Source organism: Typopeltis vanoorti, chromosome 23, assembly GCF_054136105.1.
Source record: "Typopeltis vanoorti isolate ZY-2024b chromosome 23, IOZ_Tvanoo_1.0, whole genome shotgun sequence".
Lineage (NCBI taxonomy): Eukaryota > Metazoa > Arthropoda > Arachnida > Uropygi > Thelyphonidae > Typopeltis > Typopeltis vanoorti.
Genome location: NC_143571.1, coordinates 46967976 through 46987819, shown reverse-complemented (window position 1 = coordinate 46987819; position 19844 = coordinate 46967976). Strand labels below are relative to the sequence as shown.

The following is a 19844-nucleotide window of genomic DNA, read 5'->3' as shown; positions in this document are numbered from 1 at the left end:
AAGGTATTGGTGCCACTTTCAGACATTCTTGCAGTGCATACGCTTCTTGGTGTGTGTTTATGATGTCTAAGAAAATCAAATTTTCCGGCGCATGTGAAATTAGATCAGTTATCTGTTTCTTGCATGCGAGGAACATTAAAGCAGCTGAAATTCATTGGCAAATTATTGAGGTTTATGGAGAACATGCAATGAGTGATTCAATGATACGAAGATGGGTAAGACATTTTAATGAAGGAAGGACAGGTGTGCACGATGATGAACGGAGTGGGCGAATATCTTTAGTGACTGATGATTTGGTGCATTCAGTTGAAGAGATGATTCGACGGGGATTTACTATGAAGTCACTCTTGCTGCAATTTCCAGAAGTTTTGCATTTATGTCTTCATGAAATTGTGTCGGAGAAACTGAATTATTGGAAATTGTGTGCAAGCTGGGTGTCAAAGTTGCTTACAGAACAACACAAAATGAATCAGCTGGGCAGTGCATTGGAATTCTTGACACGCTACCATGAGGATGGTGATGCTTTCATGCACAGACTTGGGTTCGCATGCAACCCCTGAATCCAAACAAAAGTCCATGGAGTGGAGGCACACCTCATCACCAGTCAAGATGAAATTGAAGACAACGGTTTCCACTTAGAAAATCACGTGCACGGTGTTTTTGGACAGACAAGGAATTTTGCTGGTAGACTTCTTGGGTTAAGGCTTTACAATCAACGCAAGTATGTACTGCCAAACCTTTAAGAAACTGCATTGTGCGATCCAGAATAAACGACATGGCATGCTTACCAGGGGCATTGTTTTGGTTCATGATAACGTCCGCCCACACACGGCCAGCATAACACAACAATTTCTCGCCACCTTCAGCTGGGAACAATTCCATCATCTCCCATATAGTCCTGACCTCGCACCAAGCAACTTTCACCTGTTCAAACATCTGAAATCTTTCCTTGGTGGCAGGCGGTTTCAAGACGACGAGGTCAAAGAGGCAGTCAATACGTGGTTTGCGCCACAGTAGACAACCTTCTACGATGAAGGTGTACAACTCTTGGTGCCCTATTATGATAAGTGTCTGAACAATGGCAGAAATTATGTAGAAAAGTAGTGAAAGATGTCTATTTTAATTTCAAATAAAGTTTTTTTTTTGTAAGTATATTTTTGTTTCTCTGACAGCCCATCAGAACATACTTTCTGGACATCCATTGTACTTAAATTTCACAGAGCTTTTGACAATACGGATAGAGAGATTATGTGAAGTTATTAGCAGCTATATAATTCCTAATACAGAATTTTACAAGAATTGTAAAAGAAATGTATAAAGAAAGAAAATCTTGTAGCATTGCACAGCAAAAAAAACATTAGAATGGCTTGAGATAAGAGTTGATGTCAGACAGGGTTGTGTAATGTCTAGACTGTCTTTTAACATGATCACAGAGGAATACAATAAAACTATGACAGTTGTAATATCATAAAAACATTTTGATGTATAAGCAAAATCAGAAGCAGAAGAACAAAGATATCTGAAAAAAGTTTATTTTAAATATGAATAATACCAGGAAAATATTAAAATTGATCAACATACAATAAAAACTTAAAGCACATGGGAGCTTATATTAATACTGAAGACAGCACTGACCAGGATATAACACATAGATTGATAAAGGCAAAATATTTCCAGAAGAGCAAAAAAAAAAATAAAATAAAATAAAATAAAAATACTGGCAGTGAAATAAAAATATGCTGATGGAAGTGTGGACTGGCTGTGTACTGAGAATAGACAGAGGAGAAATTTGACAAGGATTCTATAAAAATTAAAAAGAAAGGAAGATGGCCAGATGGAAGAGCTGGACAGGGGCAGAAGTAGTGGAAAGATAAGGTGGAACTAGAGAAGATGGATCTCAACCTTATGTGAATGGGGCAATAAAAGGACAGGTAGGTTGGTTTTATTAAATGAATAATAATTCTGATAATAATTCTACTAATGAAATTATTAGTCTCATTTAACATTGACATATTTATTGTCTATTAATTCTGCAGTGAAAATGACAGCCATAAGGTTTAAATTTAGTAAGAAATTCACACCAAGTTAATATAATGGCAATTTTAAACAATAACTGCAGTATGCACTGAATGTGATGGGTATAGTGTGTTCAGGAATGACAGGGAGAATAAAATAGGAGGAGGAGTATTGTTGATGATAGCTGATGAGCTCCAGCCAAGGAGAATAGAAGTTGAATTGCAGGATAGAGAAAAGAGCACATTTGAGGCCATTTGGTGTGAGATTGTGGCTAGCAGAACTAAATATACAATTGGGTGCTGCTATAGACCAGGTGATGGAAAAGATGGTGGTGACAGTATGCACAAGCAAATAGAAGAAATGGGTGGAAGGAGGGTGATTATTATGGGAGATTTCAACTATGGTCGCATTGATTGGAGTGAGGAGAGGACACATGGGAGGAAGGAACTGGATTTTATGCAGTTATTAAGGGATAACTATCTGCGACAGCATGTAATGGAAAATACTAGGGATCAGAGAGTGCTTGACCTAGTAATTACATCTGAGGATTTGGCTGTAACAAATATGACCACATTGCCACCAATCGGTGAGAGTGATCATAGGGTCTTAACTTGGGAGGTGGCTAAAGGTGTAGAATTTTCAATTAAGACAGGGTACATGTGGAATTATCGGGCTGGAAAGTATGACAAGCTTAGGAGTTTGATTGGTTCAGTGCCATGGCATGTACAACTGCAAGGACTAGAAGTTGATAGTGCATGGGAGGCAGTTAAGAAGTGTTTGCATGAAGCAATGGCTGACTGTATACCTAGAGTCCGAATAATAAATCAAGTAGGGGTTAAATGGATGAATAACACCATTAAGTTCGAGCTGCAAAAAAAGAAACAACTATGGAGGAAATTTAAGGATAAAGGTGACCGGCAGGCACATGCATGCCGGTCACATTTATCCTTAAATCCTAAAAAAGAGAATCCTAAACAGTTTTTTAGATATGTAGCAAGTAAAAGGAAAAATGTACATGGCAGATTGATTTTAAAGAATGCCGATGGTAGGGAGGTAACTGAATCAGTTGAGATAGTTGAGTTACTGAGTGAGCACTTTGCAAAAGTATATCATCCAGGTGGTGACATTGCAGAAACGAATAAATAAACCAGTAGATTATACGGGAATTGTGGTTAATGAAGTGGAGGTGAGTAGTCTATTGCATAACCTCAATGTCAATACATCTGTGGGATTGGATGGTATATCAGCTCGTGTTGTACGAGAAGCAGCTAAAGAATTGTCAGTACCCTTGACCATTTTGTTTAATTTGAGTCTCGGGTCTGGGTTAGTCCCGAGCGGGTGGAAAGAGGGGAAAATAGTTCCACTTCATAAAGGTGGTTCCAAGACTGCTGTTGTAAATTACCGACCGATTAGCATATCAGGAATCATTGTCAAGGTCTTAGAGAAATTAGTCAAGAAAAGAAACCAGGATTGGATAGATGAAAATGGGATATTGTATGGGGGACAACATGGTTTTGTGAAGGGTAGATCATGCCTCAGTAACTTGCTCACGTTTTATAACACAGTGACGGCAGAACTGGATAGGGGTAACGGGTTTACAGTGATACTACTGGACCTTGCCAAGGCCTTTGATAGGATACCACACGGAACCCTAATCAGTAAACTGGAGCAGATGGGTATAGATATAGGGTTGGTGAGATGGATAAGAGGGTGGTTGAAGGAGAGATATCAAAGAGTGGTTTATTCAGGAGTGGAGTCTAAAAGACGTCTTGTGACTAGCGGAGTGCCACAGGGCTCTGTTCTTGGACCACTGCTTTTCAATTTGTTCATCAATGATATTGGAAAGGATCTGAGAGGAAGTGTTCACTTGTTTGCTGATGATGCAAAGTTGGGTAGAGCAATTGTGAGTGCACAGGATGTCAAAATTTTACAGGATGATTTGGATAGTTTGGAGGACTGGGCTAGGAAAAATGGATGTCATTTTAATGTGGCAAAGTGTAAGGTTATGCACTTTGAGGTGAAAAGAATAGCAGCAGTATATCGCATTGGTGAAACCATACTCCAGGAGATTGATGAGGCCAGGGATTTGGGAGTGTTGGTGGATAGGGAGTTGAAGTTTAGGGGGCACATTGCAAAAGTAACTAAAACAGCTCACCAAATCACTTGGCTTCTGAAAAATACTTTAACATGCAGAGACGAACAAGTTGTTGTTCCTCTGTATCGAGCCTTGATAAGACCCCATCTGGACTTCTGTGCCCAGCTATGGGCACCAGGGTTTCTTCGTGATGGGGAGGAAGTGGAGAGGGTCCAGAGACGAGTGACCAAGATGATAGCAGGTCTGTAGAATGAACCTTATGAGAATAGGTTGAAGATTTGTGGGTTGCAGAAATTGGACGATAGGCAAAGGAGGGGTGATATGATTGAGACATTCAAATTACTGAAGGGTTTTTATAAGATTGATCCAGAAGATATTTTTGAAAATATGACTGGTGGTGGGAGGACTAGGGGCCATGCATGGAAGCTGGGCAAGAGCGTGGTTGACAAGGGTGTTAGAGCTAGGTTCTTTACTTGGAGTGGTAAATGAGTGGAATAAGCTTGCAGAGTCTGTTGTGGGTGCTACAACCGTGAATGAGTTCAAGGGAAGGTATGATAGATATTGTGTGAATGTTGAATAGTTGTTCTTGACATGATGTTAGGGCCTCCCTCGATGAGTCTGTCGACTCCTTGGAGTTTCCCGGAACAATAATAATAATTATATTAAGTAAAGCAATTAACTTAGTGATCTTTAAGAGTTTTTACACAGTTGTTATAGAACCAAACAAATTTCCATTGACTCAAGAAACTGATTAGTAACAATCACAGCCATGGCAACAGAGGATTTCTCAATTAACTGCACTTACTTGAGGAGATGAAACATTAGACAAAAGAGCAATTCTTGGACTCATATGGGTTTCTTCTTTACAGGAGGATAAAGGCAAATCTAAAATAACGAGAAAACAATGATAGCTTTTATGATTATTTCAGAAGTCAAGTTTTCAAAACATCTAAATATTCTTTCAGTAATACTCGCAACATTTTATTTTGTAGAAATCATTTTTAGGAAATTTAAATATGTACTTTTAAGTTAGAGTGAATGCAAAATGCTAGGTCCTAGAAAAAATTCTGTTTTATGGTTTGATGGAATGGTTTATGATGAGGTGGGTGTTGAACTTGAGTAGCCGAAACAGTGTCCTGATATAAATCCCATCAAACCTTGTGGGATAAACTGGAACACCAACTGCAAGCCTGGGCCAAATCACCTGACATCAGTGACCAACCTTGCTAATGTTCTTCCAGAAGAATGAAAGGAATTACTGTGGCAACATGTTAAAATTTTTTGGAAAGCTTTCCCAGGAAGATTGAAAGCTGTTATAAACTTTCAATCTTCCTCAGGAAAAAGGTGAACCAACTCCATATTAACACTTTACATATTAGAGTGAAAGTTCGAATGATCAGATAGTGTATAAATAAATAAAAATATTTGTAATGGTATAATCTAAATGATAAAACTAACATATACCACAGTTTCATTTCAGGATTAATCTAGTGTAGCATGTAGTTCTCTATTTGCCACGAAGTTTGCCAATAGGATAATTTTTGTCTTATAATCTGCTTGTCTTAAGTGTAGGAGACAGGAAGATAATGGTATTTAAGGAAGGAGTTGAGATGTAACATTTGCAGCCTTGTTTCTCTTGATCCCAACATGGCTCGGGATTCAAGACAGGAGACTGTCCAGGATTCGGTATAAATAACACACCTTTGGTAATGTTTCATTTTATGCAAGACTATACCATCAGTATAGTCAGTACATTATGCTGGGATCTGATTAGATATTATTTTGAACTATTTGTATAGAAAAGTGAATAATTGTTCTGCTTTGTGTTTGAAAAAGCTGATGGTAGACAGAGGAAGGAATGGAATGTATCACTAATCTGCACAAGCAGAAGCTGTATGATGGCTGTGCCATGGTGGTAGTGCATTTGGTGTCATTCTTGTAGTATTTGGCTACAAATGAAAGGGCTGTAGGTGACCTGACAGGTATGTACAAATCCCCCCCCCCCCATGTACAAAAAGTAATTAGCACATGGGATACTCTTGCAGGGAATTTTGGTTATATATAGTAATGATAACTTCTGACATATTCCATTTTACACCATTTTCTATGATGTAAAATGGTTTGGAATAGAGGAGAGTAAAAGAAAGACATAATGAGAAGCAAATTAAAGAATATAGGAAGTAAAGATTAGTAACAGGCGAAAAATGAAAAGGGAGAGTCAGAACTATCACTGGGAGGACATTTCCACCGTAAACACTGGACTTCTGGGGTCTAGGAGTTTGTAGTGGAAGATGACATTCATCACCCACTGAATGACCACCAGCATGCTTGCTGGTGTGAAAAGGATGGTGTCATGTTTCATCTCTTCAGTAGGGTTCCAGCTTCTTTCCCCCTTGGCTCCTCACATGCAGTGCAGGTAATAGTCTAGCTGGACATGCTGAACATAGTGTTATTAATAAATTAGTCAGCACCTGCTTCATTTGATACAAAAAAAAAAAAAAAGTTAGGACTGGATCGAACCTGATGGTATTGGATCTAGAGGCTCTGTCAGGTCATGTACAGAGGATTTTGAGTATAGCAGCACGTATTGGCATTAAGTACTCCATGAAACCAAATAGTAGCAACACTGTGAATATAAAAAATTCATTGGTTAAAAAAAAAAACCTACAAAAAAATCTCCCTCTCTCTCTCTCTCTCTACATCCCCCCCTCCCCCAAAAAGACAAAACACCTCCAAAATTTCATCCAATAAAAAGCAATTCTACATCCAATTCACTAAGATCTGGGACATAAACGATGTATACTGCTATTTACAGGCATCATCTCAGCTACTCTAACCACATGTTGCATGATGACTCCTGTAAAATGGGAAATATGCACTGATTTAACTTCTGTTAGATCAGACATGCCTTGCCAGGGGTTATCAAACCTGAAAATCTCCCTGTTATTATCTGCTCTGGCTCAAGATCTCCTTACCTTATTTTATATCTTTTATTTTGTTGCCTTTACTACCCCCCCCCCCCAATTCCAATAACCATGCGCTATCCTCTTTGACTCTGTATCTCTAAAAGTGATTTCATACAGTCTAATGGAAGTCTGGTTCAAGGATATTTTTAGTGTAGATGCTTTATTATCAAATTTTCCCACCAATGCTAGAACCCAAGGTTCTGTACATTCATAACACAGTCTTCCTCCTGTATATAAATGCAAGCAACTTCAAATCCTATCCATAGCTTAATAGATCTTTTCATTTGAAAAACCTTGTAGTGTCCAACTGTTAGATTCCTCGAGATCCACCATGATCAATGTCCCAAACTCCCATCTCATAATTCAATGGGACAAGGACAATCTCACAGACTTCAATGCCACCAGCACATCCCAGTCCTGTCTGATCTCTCAGAAGAAAAAGCTAACATCCCCTAACCTTTAATAATAAACATGATATCCAAACACAATCTGATTTCCCTTCTTGGACTGACCTACACCTCCAACCTTTCCGCACAAAGACATCTTGACCATAACTTCTGCAGCTGCCAAAAAACTCTGTGTAGTCTTCTGCTCAAGGCAGGCATCAAGAAGCTTGGTCATGATGATTTTAAAACAACAGATGGTGATTGTCTTAATGGAAATTCAAGAAAACACATGCCAAAAAGGATAGTGCTGATATTGTAGGTGCAGAAGAAAGGAACTCCAATAAAGTGCCCAAATTACTTCAGAAATTTTGTGCAGATAATATCTATAATGCTGATTAAAAAGGCCTGCTTAAGTGACCAAGCACTTTAGATGGTTCTCTCTACTATAATCATTTAACATTGTCAGGTTCTAAGAAAGTAATGGATCACATAACTGTGTTATGCTGTTCAAACATGTCAGAAACTGAAGAAAATAAGCTGTAGGTTATTGGGAATGCTAAGTCTTGATGCTTTAAGAGGCTATGGATAGTTTACTGGTCGCGTACGTACTATGCTAATAAGAATGCATGGATAACTTCTGATATTTTAAGAAATTAGGTGGGATGTGGAGTTAAACTAGAAATCAAGAACAGTTCTGATCCTTGACAATTGTGCAGCACACCCTCACTCCAGCTGGAATTTCTGCCTGCCAACATGACATCCTTGGTGCAGGCAATGGATATGGGACTCATAAAAAAATCTGAAAATGTACTGCACAAAGTTGGTGATCCACATTCTAGAAGAGACTGAAGAAAATATACTGATATCATCTTCCATCAAACCAACAAGATTTGGCTAATGAACAAGAAAAAATTAATTTGAAAATTCCAAGCTTTAAAAAAACAACAACAAAGGTTATGAAAATCAAGAATCCCTACCAAATAAAATCACAATGAACAAGTCATCGGCTGATAATAGAAGAAAAAACTTTCACAGGAAAGGATTTAATTGTGTGGTATGCACATATAAAATGCATTTATTATCTAAAATAGAAGAGCCACTTCTTCCTCCTCCCTCCTTAAGAAGAGGTTGACTTCTTATGACTTTACTTGATCCTTATAATAAATGAAGTGATACCACCAAAACACAATGTCATTTCTGCAGAATAAAGACAGCCTTAAAACATTTAAAAAACAACACTTCTTCATCTTTATAACAAAAGCTTCTCATCAAATCATTAATGAAATGCAACAGCCACAATCCTTGCATATGCAATATATATATATTACTACATTTCTCTCCAAGGATACCACAATGCATATACTAGAATGCTGATCCAATACATATTGGGCATTTCCAAATCTACTGGAAGATTCATCTGATATCCATATAATTTCTAATCAAGAAAATTTCTTTTTTTTTTTCTGCCAAGTGAAAAAGACCAACTTTTGCTTCGTTCTCAGCCAGTGTTAACAAGAATCCCACTGAGTGTAATTTAACATGCTTTACAAATTGTTAAGCATGTGAAACTGTGAAAGTAATGAAAAGAATGGGTTTTTCTCAACAAACTATCAGGTTGATAGCCAACTTGTACAGGGAGCAAGAAGTCACAGTAAGAACAGGTGTTGATTGACTTCAGGTTCAAAAAGGAGTTAGACAAGGATGTTTACTTTCTCCTCACTTGTTTAGTATATATGTGGAAGACATAATGCGTGAAGCATTAGATAAGCTGAAGACAGGAATTAGAATAGGAGGTAGATTGATCAAAGGTATAAAATAAAAAAGCAGCCAAAATTTTATATTTATATCTTTTTTTGTTATTTAAATGGCAATTATACAGATGAGAGATTTTACATCATTGTAATTTACCCAACCTCAGTCTAGGATTGAGGATTGGTAAAAAGTTGAGGTAGGTGGAGAGAGAGAGAAAGAGAGAAGAAACTTATTAGCAATAGATCTGAATACGATTTACATATTCAAAAATTATAATATTACATGCATTATGCTTGCTATTAGATAGTAACTATTAAGACAAATAAAATATTTTACTATAATTTAGTTTTTAAAAATTTACCTTTTCCTGATGGTTCTTCTTTCACCATATGTGGCTCTAGTATTTCTTGAGGTGCAACTGACGCAACAGAGGTTAAATTCTTTCCTGCAGAATCCTGAGTTCCCAAGCAGTTATTTTCATGTTTCAATTTAACTAAAGATAACAGCCTATGATCCTTCTTATCATCACTAATTGAATTTAACTGTCTAATGTCTAGTACAGATGACGATTCAATTCCATGCTTTCCACTTTGAAGATTTTCAGAACTGTCATTATTTTCCATGCTGCATGAAGATCTACTAATATCAGATATTTCATCTTTTATATATTCTTTCTTAATATGTTTGATTTCAATGGGAACTACATCATTTTCTTGAAACGATAATGAAGTACTATTACTACTACTACTATTGCTTTTTTCATACACAGAATGTTGATTTTCAACACTATTTTTAGAACTCACAGGCAATGTTTCAGAAGTAACTGACATACCTGAACATTCATCTACTTTTAACAACATATCTTTTGAACTAACAGAATTATCCACTTGTTGATGAATAGAAGAAATGTTTTCACTAGTATGACTTATTAAAGAATTGGACTGCATGGAAACCACAGGTTCTTGACTAAGATTCAACTGTGTATTCTCCTTTTCTTCATTTATTGTTTGTTTTGAAATAAGTTTTAAATGACTAACATCATCGATATTTGATTCTTTATTTTGTGATGATTCATGAGGTTTTTCATTACTTTGATTATGGTGGGACGTTTCACTGGAATGTAACAGAGAATTTCCAAATTTGTTATTATCTAGAGATTCTTCCCAGCTTGAAGGCATCTGATTATCTGAGTTCTTTGAAATTCCACAAGGTTCAGGACCATGGTCTTTTTGATTCTTTGGTGATTTCTGATTATTATACAACATGCTATTTTGTTGCAAACCCACATCAGAAGGAACTTCGTTTCTACTGCTAACTACAGACAGTTCTAACAGATTTGAATCAACATTCTGTAAAGATAAATTGCATTCTATGTTAGCCTGAACAGATGAGTGATGTTTGATTTTATTGTGCAAATGAGTTTGTGCACCATGACTAGTTACCTGTGAAGGAGTTTCATTTGATAATATTGAATGGGAAACTGAGGGAACAGAATGTGCAAAGTTTGACATGCCTTCTCCATCTCCAGATAAAATCGATGAAGAGGATGAGGAATTCTGATTAGAAAGAGGTCTTGATATGGGATCTTGCTGGGACATAAGGTCTCGTTTAGTTTCACTTCCATGTTGCAAACGTTCAGATGTCTGTGCATGAGTTGGAAGCACTGAAAACAGTGGACGAGTCTGTCCAGAAATAGCTTGATAAGGTCCACTTTCTTGTGGTTTTAATATTTGCTGCTGCTGTCCTATAAGAAAGTGTGGGCCACCAGGTCGCAAATGATGAGGATATGGTGGAGGAGGTCGTACTGTTGGAGTTAAGGATCGGCTAGACTGTAGTGATATATGGTTTGCAACAGAAACTGGAAGAGTAGCTGGAAATGGCTGCCCAACGAGATCTGGTGGAGGCACACCTTTTAATTATACCAGAAAAAAAAAAATTACATTATTATTATATAATATTAGATAATAAAATAAAATCACCAGATATTTGGATATGTTAAAAATGTAGCAGAGACGTACAACATAATCATAAAAACAATTATATTAACTTGATTATGATATAAGTTGAAAAAACATATAGGAAAATATTATTATTATTATTACATATATCCAAAATACATAAATGTTTTGGATATATGGGAATTTTAAGACTATATGTAGTTTAAAATCAGGAACAGATATAGAATTTCCTATTAAAAAAGGGAGCTAGACAGGGAGATGCCATTTCACCTAAATTATTTACGGCAAACCTAGAAGAAACTTCTAAACACCTTGATTGGAAAAATACAGGAATTATGGTAAGTGGGAAAAAACTAAAAATCACCTATTATTTGCTGATGATATTGTTCTTTTAGAAAACCCTGTAGAACAACTTAAACAAATTATCACTGAATTGAATGCAGAAAGTAAAAAGAAGGGTTAAATATAAACAACGAAACAAAAATAACATGTCATAAATAGATTACCCCAAAACCAGTACAAACAGAACACCAGGAAATAGATATAGTAATCTCCTATGTTTACCTAGGACAAAAGATCACAGTACAGAGTGATGGTAAAGAAGAAATTATATGCAGAATTCAAGTTGGCTGAGCCTTTGGAAAACACTGTGAAACAATCAAAGGAAACATCACAATCTGCCTTAAAAGAAAAATATTTGACAGTTGTATACTTCTGGTCATGACATATGGAAGTGAAACATGGACTTTGACTAAAAAATTGACCAACAAGTTGAGGATTAAAGAGGAAAATGAAAGATCATTACTTGGTATTACTATTCTGGATCAGAGCTCAGACTAGGGTGAGAGACATTATAACAGCCATTAATTAAAAGATCCAAATGGCAAATAGGGAGATCATATTGCAAGAAGTAGCACTCAAAAATATGGACAAAGCTGATATCAGAATAGTACTAATGGAAAAGAGCTACATGAAGACCAAAGAGATGATGGGAGGATGAGATTAAAGAGACAGAAAGAACTCAGTGATATAGAAAGGCTCAAGATAGGAATGAATGAATGTAGGAGACTCTGGGGAAGGCCTTCATTCAGAAGTGGGCAGAAAATGGCTGCTGCTGCTGATGATGTGGTTTTGATGTGTGAATTTAAGAAGTACATATTTTGGTAAATAATGTAGTCTATCTATAGGTTGTTTGGGATACTTCCACTGTAGACAGTGGAAGATCTCTTTCAGATGAGTAATTTCTTGGTTCGAAGCTGTAACAGAAAATGTGTATTTGTAGGCATTAATGAATTATAGATGCAATTTGGGTCACCAGAGGTGAAATGGAAATAATTTCCAATGTTTGTGGATTTGTGGTATACTTTGGTACTAATATGATGATCAAATCTAATGAGAGTCAAATCATCATTCCAATCATAAATATTATTCTGGGGCTAAAAGTGTTGAAAGAACAAAATAACTGTTATGTGACATCTGCATTTACGATGCATAAACCATTGTACATATTTACCATAAAAGATGTCAATGGGTAGAGAGGTAGATAAGAATTGTGTTTTGATACGAAAAAGAGGTAAAACATATTACTAATGTTCTGCCACATGGGAAGACCAAAAATTTGTTTATGAAAGTGGTCACTGTATTTAAAGAAATTGCCTTTTTTTCTAGAAATTTTTTATTCAGTGTCTCAGATATAGTAATATATATATATATATATAGTAATGGCAACAATATCATTATAGCATGTAGTGAGGGAAGGCAGTGGTTTGGAATGGAAATTCAACATTCTGTAAATTTAATTTACATTTGAATGGTTAATTTGAATGGTTACGGTGTAAGGAGACTTGAGAAAGTGTTGCTGAATGTAGTGGATGTGCAAATTCAGGGAAACGAGATTTATTAAAGGGGGGAGGGAAGATATACAGTCCTTAGGGAGGCAGTTGAATGTATGAATGAATATAATATGCCCGAGCAAATAAGGACAACAAACCAGAGTGGGATAGTTCCTAATACTTCTTGTTCCTAATACTAGGAAGTATTAGGAACAAGAAGGAAGAGTTTTTGGCCATGGTTGGCACTTCCAGACCACAGGCTATCAGTATGAGTGAATCATGACTGACTGTAGATGATAAAGCTAGTGGGATTGAATGTGATGGATATAGTGTGTTCACGAATGACAGGGAGAATAAAATGGGAGGAGGAGTATTGTTGAATTGCAGGATAGAGAAAAGATCACATTTGAGGCCATTTGGTGTGAGATTGTGGCTAGCAGAACTAAATATACAATTGAGTGCTGCTATAGACCAGGTGATGGAAAAGATGGTGGTGACAGTATGCACAAGCAAATAGAAGAAATGAGCAGAAGGAGAGTAATTATTATGGGAGATTTCAACTATGGTCGCATCGATTGGAGTGAGGAGAGAACACATGGGAGGAAGGAATTGGATTTTATGCAGTTATTAAGGAATAACTATCTGCGACAGCATGTAATGGAAAATACTAGGGGTCAGAGAGTGCTTGACCTAGTAATTACATCTGGGGATTTGGCTAACAAATATAACCACATTGCCACCAATTGGTGAGAGTGATCATAGGGTCTTGACTTGGGAGGTGGCTAAAGGTGTAGAATTTTCAATTAAGACTGGGTACATGTGGAATTATCGGGCTGGAAAGTATGACAAGCTTAGGAGTTTGATTCGTTCAGTGCCATGGCATGTACAACTGCACATTGCCACCAATTGGTGAGAGTGATCATAGGGTCTTGACTTGGGAGGTGGCTAAAGGTGTAGAATTTTCAATTAAGACAGGGTACATGTCCAATTATCGGGCTGGAAAGTATGACAAGCTTAGGAGTTTGATTCGTTCAGTGCCATGGCATGTACAACTGCAAGTCTTGAAGTTGATAGTGCATAGGAGGCAGTTAAGAAGTGTTTGCATGAAGCAATGGCTGACTGTATACCTAGAGTCCGAATAATAAATCAAGTAGGGGTTAAATGGATGAATAACACCATTAAGCTTGAGCTGCAAAAAAAGAAACAACTATGGAGGGAATTTAAGGATAAAGGTGACCGGCAGGCACATGAACAGTATAAATCGCAGGCCAGAAGGGTAACAAGTGTGGTAAGAAAAGCAAAAAAGGATTACGAAAGAACATTGGCCATGCAGGCTAAAGAGAATCCTAAACAGTTTGTTAGATATGTAGGAAGTAAAAGGAAAAATGTACATGGCAGAATGATTTTAAAGAATGCCGATGGTAGGGAGGTAACTGAATCAGTTGAGATAGTTGAGTTACTGAGTGAGCACTTTGCAAGAATATATCATCCAGGTGGTGACATTGCAGAAACGAATGTACCAGTAGATTATACGGGAATTGTGGTGAATGAAGTGGAGGTGAGTAGTCTATTGCATAACCTCAATGTAAATACATCTGTGGGATTGGATGGTATACCAGCTCGTGTCGTACGAGAAGCAGCTAAAGAATTGTCAGTACCCTTGACCATTTTGTTTAATTTGAGTCTCGGGTCTGGGTTAGTCCCGAGGGGGTGGAAAGAGGGGAAAATAGTTCCACTGCATAAAGGTGGTTCCAAGACTGCTGTTGTAAATTACCGACCGATTAGCATATCAGGAATCATTGTCAAGGTCTTAGAGAAATTAGTCAAGAAAAGAATACAGGATTGGATAAATGAAAATGGGATATTGTATGGGGGACAACATGGTTTTGTGTCCATGTTATCCCCCATACAATCATGCCTCAGTAACTTGCTCACGTTTTATAACACAGTGACTGCTGAACTGGATAGGGGTAATGGGTTTACAGTGATACTACTGGACCTTGCCAAGGCCTTTGACAGGATACCACATGGAACCCTAATCAGTAAACTGGAGCAGATGGGACAGATATAGGGTTGGTGAGATGGATAGGAGGGTGGTTGAAGGAGAGATACCAGAGAGTGGTTTATTCAGGAGTGGAGTCTAAAAGACGGCTTGTGACTAGTGGTGTGCTGCAGGGCTCTGTTCTTGGACCACTGCTTTTCAATTTGTTCATCAATGATATAGGAAAGGATTTGAGAGGAAGTGTTCACTTGTTTGCTGATGATGCAAAGTTGGGTAGAGCAATTTTGAGTGCGCAGGATGTCAAAATTTTACAGGATGATTTGGATAGTTTGAAGGACTGGGCTAGGAAAAATGGATGTCAATTTAATGTGGCAAAGTGTAAGGTTAGGCACTTTGGGGTGAAAAGAATAGCAGCAGGATATCGCATTGGTGGAACCGTACTCCAGGAGATTGATGAGGCCAGGGATTTGGGAGTGTTGGTGGATAGGGAATTGAAGTTTAGGGAGCACATTGCAAAAGTGACTAAATCAGCTCATCAAATCACTTGGCTTCTGAAAAATACTTTAACATGCAGAGACAAAAAAGTTGTTGTTCCTCTGTATCGAGCCTTGATAAGACCCCATCTGGACTACTATGCCCAGTTATGGGCACCAGGGTTTCTTCGTGATGGGGAGGAAGTGGAGAGGATCCAGAGACGAGTGACCAAGACGATAGCAGGTCTGTCGAATGAACCTTATGAGAATAGGTTGAAGATTTGTGGGTTGCAGAAATTGGTCGATAGGCGAAGGAGGAGTGATATGATTGAGACATTCAAATTACTGAAGGGTTTCTTTTCTATAAGATTGATCCAGAAGATATTTTTGAAAATATGACTGGTGGTGGGAGGACTAGGGGGGCCATGAATGGAAGCTAGGCAAGAGCGTGGTTGACATGGGTGTTAGAGGTAGGTTTTTTACTTGGAGAGTAGTGAATGAGTGGAATAAGCTTCCAGAGTCTGTTGTGGGTGCTACAACCATGAATGAGTTCAAGGCAAGGTATGATTGATACTGTGTGAATGTGGAATAGTTGTTCTTGACATGATGTTAGGGCCTCCCTCAATGAGTCTGTCAACTCCTTGGAGTTGCCCGGAACAATAATAATAATAATAATAAATTCATATGTAATAAGAGAAAAATTAGTCAGAACACTAAATTAGCTGTATACAAGACAGTGTTCAAACCAGTTTTAGCTTATGGATCTGAGAACTGGATCAGAAGTAAAACACTTGACCAAAGACTAGAGACCGCTGATATGAGAGTCCTGAGAAAGAATATAGGCATGAACAGATGGCATCAATGGCAATATCATATTAAAAACGAGAATATTGGGAAAGAACTTGACGTTGTCAACATCCAGGAATGCGTTAGCAGAGCTAATCTCAGGTGGTATGATCACTTAAACAGAATGGGCGAAGAAAGATTAGCAAAACAAGCAATTTCTGCTAGGTTGGCAGCAAAACGATCCAGAGGAAGACCATGATATAGGTGGATTGATACGGTGCAAGTGCCTTTGACAATAGAAATATAAGATTTGGTAATGTTGGAGTCTTGACAAGTAACAGAATGATTTGGAGGAAAATTGTAGATAGGAAGTTAGTAATGATGTAAATTTTTCATGTAGTACTATCGTATCCTGTACACCCCTTGAGGGTACATGGCAGGAATTTGATGATGATGAATTTTGAAAAATACTACTGAACATGAACAGTTTATTGCCTTTATCATATGTGTTCCTCATTGTTTATCTATCATATGTATTCCTCATCATTTCGAATAGCTGATTGGGGATAAGACCTTGATTTTTGTGGCACTAAGTTGGAAATAAGATCATCATTGGGGAATCTTTAAAGATATTCATAAGAAAAGTGCACACAAGTCAAGACTAGCCTTTCATACAAGAAGGAAAACTGTAAGTAGTCTGATGACTAACAAAAATTCTATATATCAGATATAACCATTGAATTTGATATATAGCATTTTTGTTAGTTGCCAGACTACTTACATTTTTCTTCCTATATGAAAAGCTAGTCCTGATTTGTATGCTCTTTTATTGTGAACACCTTTTAATTTTTTTTTTTTTTCATAAGAATTTCTCTCATTTGTCCCATCTGTACTACACAGCTAGCTATAGGGGCAGAAAATTTTTTGTATACTAGTATTTATCCCTCATTAATTCTTTAAATGCTGTTTCTCTCATCTTGCAAGCCATTGCTTCATGCAAACACTTGTTAACTACCTCCCATGCACTATCAATTTCTAGTCCTTGCAGTTGTACATGCCATGGCACTGAACCAATCAAACTCCTAAGCTTGTCATACTTTTCAGCCCGATAATTCCACATGTACCCTGTCTTAATTGAAAATTCTACACCTTTAGCCACCTCCCAAGTCAAGACCCTATGATCACTCTCACCGATTGGTGGCAATGTGGTCATATTTGTTACAGCCAAATCCTCAGATGTAATTACTAGGTCAAGCAATCTCTGATCCCTAGTATTTTCCATTACATGCTGTCGCAGACAGTTATCCCTTAATAACCGCATAAAATCCAATTCCTTCCTCCCATGTGTTCTCTCCTCACTCCAATCAATGCGACCATAGTTGAAATCTCCCATAATAATCACCCTACTTCCACTCATTTCTTCTATTTGCTTGTGCATACTATCACCACCATCTTTTCCATCACCTGGTCTATAGCAGCACCCAATTGTATATTTAGTTCTGCTAGCCACAATCTCACACCAAATGGCCTCAAATGTGCTTTTTTCTCTATTCTGCAATTCAACTTCTATTCTCCTTGGCTGCAGCTCATCAGCTATCATCAACAATACTCCTCCCCCCCTTTTATTCTCCCTGTCATTCCTGAACACACTATACCCATCACATTCAATCCCACTAGCTATATCATCTACAGTCAACCATGTTTCACTAATACCAATACCCTGTGGTCTGGAAGTGCCAACCATGGCCAAAAACTCTTCCTTCTTGTTCCTAATACTCCTAGCATTAGTGTACATGAATTTAAGACCCCATTAGCCCCAACCCTACCTTGATGCCTTATATTAACTATCCCACTCTGATTTGTTGTCCTTATTTGCTCAGGCATATTATATTCATTCATACATTCAACTGCCTCCCATAGTTGAAAACTATGGGAGGCAGTTGAATGTAAGGACTGTATATCTACCCTCCCCCCTTAATAAATCTAATTTCCCTGAATTTGCACATCCACCATATTCAGCAACACTTTCTCAAGTCTTCTTACATCCTAACTATTCAAATGCAAACCATCCATCTTATATAGATCCTTTCGCCCATCGAACTCACTCCACACGTCCACAAATTCCACACCACTCGTCATACATAACCCACGCATAAAGTCATTCGCAATTATGGCCCTCCTTTTAAACATTTCACTATCATACCGTGGCAAAAGACTAATCATTCTATCTCTCTCACTCTTTTCTTTTGCTACCTCAAACAATTCATTCAGGTCTTCTATCATTTCCATTTTGTCTCCTTTCAAATCATTTGTACCTGCCACAACAATCATTTCTTTCACCCTTTCCTTTTGCTCTCTAATAGACTCAGTTACATCCTTTATGGTAGCACCAGGTTGGTACGATTTTGTCAAATCCTCTACTATCACACCTCGTACTAACGAGTCTCCATACAGCACTCTATCCTTCATTTTGTTCATGTTCACACTCATAAGTCTATTTTTCCAGTCATACTTTTTATTATTGGCTGGTTCATTCAGTCGGCTTTTGCTCATACGCTCTAGCTGCTGTTTTGCTCTTTGTATCACACCATTCAACAACGCCATCTCACTCACTGAGCCTATCTCATCTTTTTTATTCTCAGTAAAACCATTAATACTATCATTCACACTCTCACAATTCTCTGGTACAACCTCGCCGTTTCTTGTCATATCCCTATTTTCTTCATTCTGAAGTTTGACAAAAATATCACACTCACGATCCGAAATACTCTTCAATTTCTCATTCTCCCTACATTTTCTACACACATTCACTCCTTTATTATCATCTAACCACACTTCGACCGCACTCTGCTGTGTACATTTCGCAGCTAGTACACTGAATCATCTCTTTTATACTACCGTTCTTTGATAAAGATGGCGAACCATCATTACTGGCCACCATTTTCCTTCGTACTGGAGCCATACTTATTTGCAACGTATTTTATCAAATTATAAATTATAACACACCAAAAACACACAAAAAGATGCACTAAGAGACGCAAGGCAAACAAAACTACGCAATATTAAATAAATTTATCAACGATAACTGAAAATAATACTTATCTTATCCGGAGCTTTCACAAACACTACACACTACGAATCCCTCTAGCGGCGACAGCCCCAATAAAATATGTTATAAAGACACAGAAAATACTCTAAAAACACGAAAATCGTTCTAATATACTATAAAACCAATTTTCTAAGGAAAAACACACAAAAAAAAACACCAAAAATCACCAATTTTACACGAGCGCTAAATTACACTGACCACTCACCATATAACCTCGAACCCCGTTCCATATAGGTTAGTTACCAATTCGATTGACTTCCTACCATACCAGCTTTACTGATTCTGTTGTCTATTTCTATATTTAATTTACCATCTTCACTAAAAATCATGCATAAGTAGCTGAAATGTTTCACTTGTTCCACAGATTCTCCATTCACAACACAGTTGACATTTTCAATGATCCCTATTTTCATTGTCTTTCTCTTTTTATAGCTGACTTTCATTCCATTTCTATTACAACAGCTATTCA

The 19844-nt window shown here is 37.4% G+C and overlaps 1 protein-coding gene across 1 annotated transcript in view; it reads right to left on the bottom strand.

Moving 5' to 3' along the window:
• The window catches only part of LOC150093819 (histone-lysine N-methyltransferase 2C-like), a 1065326-nt gene that overhangs the window by 304675 nt on the left and 740807 nt on the right, over window positions 1-19844 (bottom strand). The window contains exons 49-50 of the mRNA XM_090412524.1: window positions 9577-11124; window positions 4917-4996 (exon numbers count right to left, since the gene is read on the bottom strand). Of these exons, the coding sequence (XP_090268650.1) occupies window positions 4917-4996; window positions 9577-11124 (1628 nt within the window). The remainder of the gene's footprint in view (window positions 1-4916; window positions 4997-9576; window positions 11125-19844) is intronic.